The sequence below is a fragment of the Plasmodium fragile genome, assembly GCF_000956335.1.
Source record: "Plasmodium fragile strain nilgiri unplaced genomic scaffold supercont1.3, whole genome shotgun sequence".
Taxonomy (NCBI): domain Eukaryota; phylum Apicomplexa; class Aconoidasida; order Haemosporida; family Plasmodiidae; genus Plasmodium; species Plasmodium fragile.
Window position 1 is genome coordinate 10,656 of NW_012192583.1, and position 5,356 is coordinate 16,011.

General features: G+C 43.0%; 2 protein-coding genes across 2 annotated transcripts; both read left to right on the forward strand.

Annotated features, from left to right (window-relative positions):
* Positions 1–748: 748 nt before the first annotated feature.
* On the forward strand, positions 749–1,987 carry AK88_00324 (uncharacterized protein; the record flags this gene model as incomplete). The annotated part of the gene is made up of 1 exon (XM_012477975.1): positions 749–1,987. One exon carries the CDS (start codon positions 749–751, stop codon positions 1,985–1,987), a length of 1,239 nt encoding a protein of 412 aa, XP_012333398.1.
* A 1,852-nt stretch (positions 1,988–3,839) lies between these two features.
* AK88_00325 (uncharacterized protein) lies at positions 3,840–4,721 on the forward strand (the record flags this gene model as incomplete). Its single annotated transcript, XM_012477976.1, has 1 exon — positions 3,840–4,721. One exon carries the CDS (start codon positions 3,840–3,842, stop codon positions 4,719–4,721), a length of 882 nt encoding a protein of 293 aa, XP_012333399.1.
* Between the last annotated feature and the right edge of the window lie 635 nt (positions 4,722–5,356).

Genomic DNA, 5,356 nt, shown 5'->3' on the forward strand with positions numbered 1-5,356 from the left:
AGTTCATTTATTCATTTGCCTAATTTGCCTAATTTGCCTAATTTACCTACTGATTTCCTCTTCCACAATTTGGAAGACTCCGCCGCTGTGTCAACCCGGAGGCATCATCTGCCGATAAACACTTGCGCTAAGTTAAGTCTCGCCCATGCGACTTTCTCAGTGTAGACGTGTGTAAAGACGGAGTGACAGCAACTTCCTACCCTTACCGTTTATCACCTTTCAACTTCATTAACTGATCGAATTAAAAAAAAAAAACAAATTAACAATAACTGCCTGTGACGCGTTATATCCCGTCTCATGTGCACCTATTTTTTTTTTTTTTTTTTTTTTTTTTTCCCACGTTGAAATGTATGCTATAATTAAATACTCCACATAAAATATGCTTTTCCTCAAAAACAACGTTGACTATGTTGTTTCTCATTTTTCCATCTCCTGTCTACTTTTTCTGCTTTTGTAAGAATTAATTCGTCCATCTCATAAACACAGCATCCTTTTACTTCTACATTTTTTTTTTAACTTCCTTAATTTGAATAGGGAGGGATGTTTGCACGATATAGTTTGTAAATATGTTTCTGAGGGGAAGTAGGCGCTTCCCTTTTTCTTCAGTTCACCTCCCCTTATTAGTAGCTAAGTGCAGCAAATTCTCACTCTCAGGCGAGAGATCCTGACTCAAGTGACTCATCCCCCGGAGGCCCTTATTTTGCACATTTCCGTATAGGCGCGCCTTTTATACCTGTAAAAAAAAAACATGAAGCTCCTGAAGTTCCCTTGGGCACGACATGATGCCCTTCTGTCGCATGCTCTCGTTCTCGCTTCCCTCGTGGCTGCATTTTTTTTAACCGAAAATTTTGTAAAACGAAAAAGTAGCCTTTTCTCTGTACAAGTGTCTAGCAAGAAGGTGTGTGATTTTTTGCGCAAAAATTTTTACAAAGTGGACGCTCTGTACATATGTGGCGGTTCTGTCGTGCACAAGGATTTTTTTCATAATGACTGGAGGAGCGTGCGGGACGGTTCCGGCCTTGCGCACCGCGATGGTCGCCACACAGACCATCATGCAGACCACCATGCAGACCACCACGCAGATGGACACAGCGACTTCACCGTCGACACGAACAACCCAGCTCTGAACGAGCAAATCCTGGCCAAGTCTCGCATCATATTTAAAAAACTAGACAGCAACAACAACAGCGTGATAGACTTGAACGAATTCAAAACGAACGTAAGTATATTGTCTCAACTCAGGAGCATAAATGAGAAGGTGCTGAGTTACCTATTCGATCTGTTCGACGTAAACAAGGACCACAAAATTAATTACGTGGAATTCTTGTCCCTAAATTCGTACGACTTCAATTACGTGAAGCTCATTCAAATTTTATTTGATGAAGGGAAGGTAGTTGAGGAGAATACAATTTATAATTATTTGAAGATATATTTTTCAGAGTTCCTGGACAGCGTAGTGAACGATGTGATGGAAGACATAGACGTGTATTTTTTTACTCGAAAGGATGAGCTCGTTCAATCTTTGGTGAAAAATTTTTTTAAAAATGAAACAAGGAAATGGGATATGAATGGAGATGAGAAATTGCAACTTGAGGAATTTCAGAATTTTCAGCTATCCCTTCTCGTGCAAATTGACCACCTGGCGAATTTTCTCCATTTGGACTTGAATTTTGATGGGCGCATAGACTTGCCTGAGTTGCTCTTTTATATTAGTCACGACGGGGAGACATATAAAAAGTTGCGCGCTTATATGGAGGGAGACGGTGATAAGGAGCGTGGCCATCGCATAGGAGCGAAGCGGGAGGCCCTGTTCAGTTACCTCCGGGAGGAACTCCACGTGGACGATTCGCTTGTGCGCAACTTGCAGTACATTTTCTACTCGTTCGATGTCAACGGTGACCTCCTCCTCGATTTGGAAGAGTACAAGGATCAGATGAGCACTTTCTCCGTGCTGCACTTGGCCCCAGAAATCGTCTTCTCAGGCTAGGCTGCCTTCCCTCCTCCCGCCCTTTTGGCGATGCGCACATGGGTGTGGCCTCTTTTGCCTTTTTTTTTTTTTTTTTTTTTTTTCTTTTTTCTTTCCTGTCCTTTTTAGTATTTTTATAGACCCCTCGGAGTGAAGTAGCATGTGGCTGCCCTTTTTTCCAGTTTCTTTAATTTTTCATTTTCCCCCCATTTTTTCAACTTTTTTTCAACTTTTTTGCAACATTTTTTGCAACATTTTTGCGACATTTTTTTTTCTTACCTTTTATATAATAATGAACTTTTTTTTTAGAAGAAACTTTTTCCAAAAGTATGGCTTGATTTGTAAACCCTTACACGTTGGTGTGAAGACACGATGTGGCGGGAGGAGGAGCAGAAGAGAGCAGCTTATTCGATGCGTTTTAACCTCCATGTGTGTTGTTTACGTAGCACAGACGCAGTGCGCTGATGGCATTTTTTCTCCCACGTTAGATTAACACATTAACCTCTGGTTGGGGATTTTGTTCGAAGAGGTGCCCCTTTAAGACACGTTCGAAGGGGAAAGACGTATGGCAGGGAGAGTACTGCCTGAGAAAAGCAACTCAGTAAGGTATATCATCTATATGGGGAAAAAGTTATATAGAAACTACAAAGACATATATATTATACACGTGGCGATTATTTATACGTGACCATTGTTTACACTTGCACATGAAGGAGTGGTTTGATTTCGTCCGGCAAGCATCTCCCCTTTTCTTTGCCCAAAGTAGTGTTCTTTTTTTTTCCAATTGGATGTAAAAAAATTTCTTTTCGTCGAATTGTTCTCTTTTTTCTATCACTGGGAAGAAGCGGAACATGGGTCACCCCATCACCTGCTGGCTGGTCCCCGTTTGGGCCAATTTGTTTTAGCTGTCCCCCCCGGGCGGTGGCAGCAGTTGTGTTCAGGCTGCGTTGTGCCTGGTGAAAAAATACCACACCAGCACGGTTCCTCCAAAGAACAAAAGTTTAAACAAGTGGGGTTGGGTACAACGTTGCCTCCTTGTTAATATAATTTTTTTTTGTTGTTGTTCCCCTGGGAACACACATATAAATACAACATATGACCCCAAATGAGTAACAAAGGACACAGCGAGGAATATATAATATCGCGCGTCAACTCTGCGCGTTATATTTTAATACGGCTACACGTTACGAAGCCATCTCTCGTACGCATTTCCCCCAGTGACCTAACCTACTGAGAACTGTGTTGTGTACTTGTAAGTGTTCGCCCGGAAGCAACTACACTGTTGCACTGCGTTGCGTTGCTTTGGGCCATCCGCTATGTAAAATTATTTTATGCATATAACCGACGCGTGCATAATTTATAAAAAAAAAAAAAAAATTTTACCCAGCCATCTCCTTTTGATATGCGCCCTCTTTTTTTTTTTTTTTGTACTCATTTCCTTTTTTTTACTCGTTTCTCATTTTTATACTTGTTTCCCTTTTGTTTTACGTGTTTCCTCCTTTCCCCGGTAACCTTTGCGAACGGTTATATATATTTTTCCCCCCTCAACGCGTGCCCAACGTGAACCGTACCGTGTATAGGGCTTATGAGGGTTTCTTCCAACCTCTCTTTTTTGTGCATACCCTGGCGCCATAACCCGATTTTTAAACCCACTGTTTTCCCCCTTTGTCGCTGTATATATATATATATATATGCTTTCCCGTTCTCCACCTGCCTATTTCGGTACTCCAACGAGAAACATGTAGCATGTGACACGCGAAGCACGTGCATGCTTGTTAGTAGTCCTCTTTTTTTTTTTTTTTTTTTTTTTCTTTTTTTTTCCTTAAACCATATATATTTTTCCCCCGTTAGCCATGTTAAAAAAGTATGAAGCATGGGATTCATAATTAACGATGACAAAAAAAATGAAGTAATTAAAACGAGTCACGCAGAAGTAAATCGTGAGGAGGCCACAAGTGACACATATGTGGGTGAATCGAACAACGGGAAAAAAAATGGAGAGCAGTGCCCAGGTGGAAATGGACCTGTTCCATTGAGTGATGGTGACACCCCCGGGGTGGAACAACCCGCTGTGGGGAGCGAGCGCAAGGCGTTTGTGGACGAGACAGAGGTGAGTAACCGTCAGGGAGAGCAACTGCTATCTCACCCACTGCGGTTAAGGCAGCAACCGCTATCTCACCCACTGCGGTTAAAACAGTCATCTTTGTCGCCGTCCGTGTCGTCCTCCAATTGGGTCCACCCCATCAACGTCCCCCTTCAGCAATTCTCCTGTGACAACGGAAGTGAAATTAACCCAAGGGTGAAGCAAAACAAATTGGAGCCAAATGGTGAAGGAGGACTGGCCCCCGAGGCAGTGGGGAAAATGGTTTGTGCAAAAGGGGAAGTATATGCAGGTGTAGCGGCACATATCATGGGACGTGTAGCGGCGCGTATCTCTGGAGGTGTAACTGGGCCCCTCGATGTAGAAGCCGCGAGGAGAAAACACCCCCGGGCGTCTGACCAGATGCCTTCAAGTAGCGCCAATGCGGAAGACCCAGATGAGTCGAACAATGTCATAAGAAAAAAAATAAAAAAAAAAGTGAATGAAAACGATCAGCTGTTTTATGCCATTAATGAGTTCATGAAGGAGGGACTGAGAAACGAATGCATCCCCTTGTTTGAGCGGCTGCAACAGAATTTATTTTTTTTAGTCATGCTTGCGAACATCCCAAATGACAACTTTGATGAGCTGGACAGCAGCTCCTCCGATTATTAGGCTCCTCTCTCTGGCGTAATAAACGCGGCGGTTGAGCGGTTGAGCGGTTGAGCGGTTGAGCGGCGGCTGCCGTTCGTTGTGCCCATTTGCCGCATGGGGGGTGTTTGTACGTAGGGGTCGGGGGCGCCGTTTGTATATACCGTGTTGTCATATTATATAGCCGCTGAGTCCCCACCTTTTTTTTTTTTTTTTTTTTTTTTTTTGTTAAAGTATGCACGCGGGAGAAGTAATCCCAGGGGAGGTGAGTTTTTTTTTTTATCTCAGTGAAAAGATAGCCCCCAGCGAGGGTATAAAAAAAAGACTGTCTCCCTCCTCCAAAAGCGCTTTTTTAATGCATTTTTTTTTTTTTACTTGAACACCGCGCATCGAATAAGTGTGACGAGCTGGCAAGGGCATCTTCCCCCTCCACACGCTCCACTTGGCCACTTTTTGTGTTTTTCTTTTATATATGCCCTTATGCCCATTTTGCATTTCATCCCAACGGCTTTATTCAAACTGCTTCGTCCATCCAATTAAAAAGAGAACAGTCTCACTGGGTGGATTTGGCTCGGACAGGACGGTCAGTCGTAGCCTTATAAAAGGGGGAAAAAAGGAACCCTTTAAAAGAATTACGAGGCAGGCTACATATGATGTGC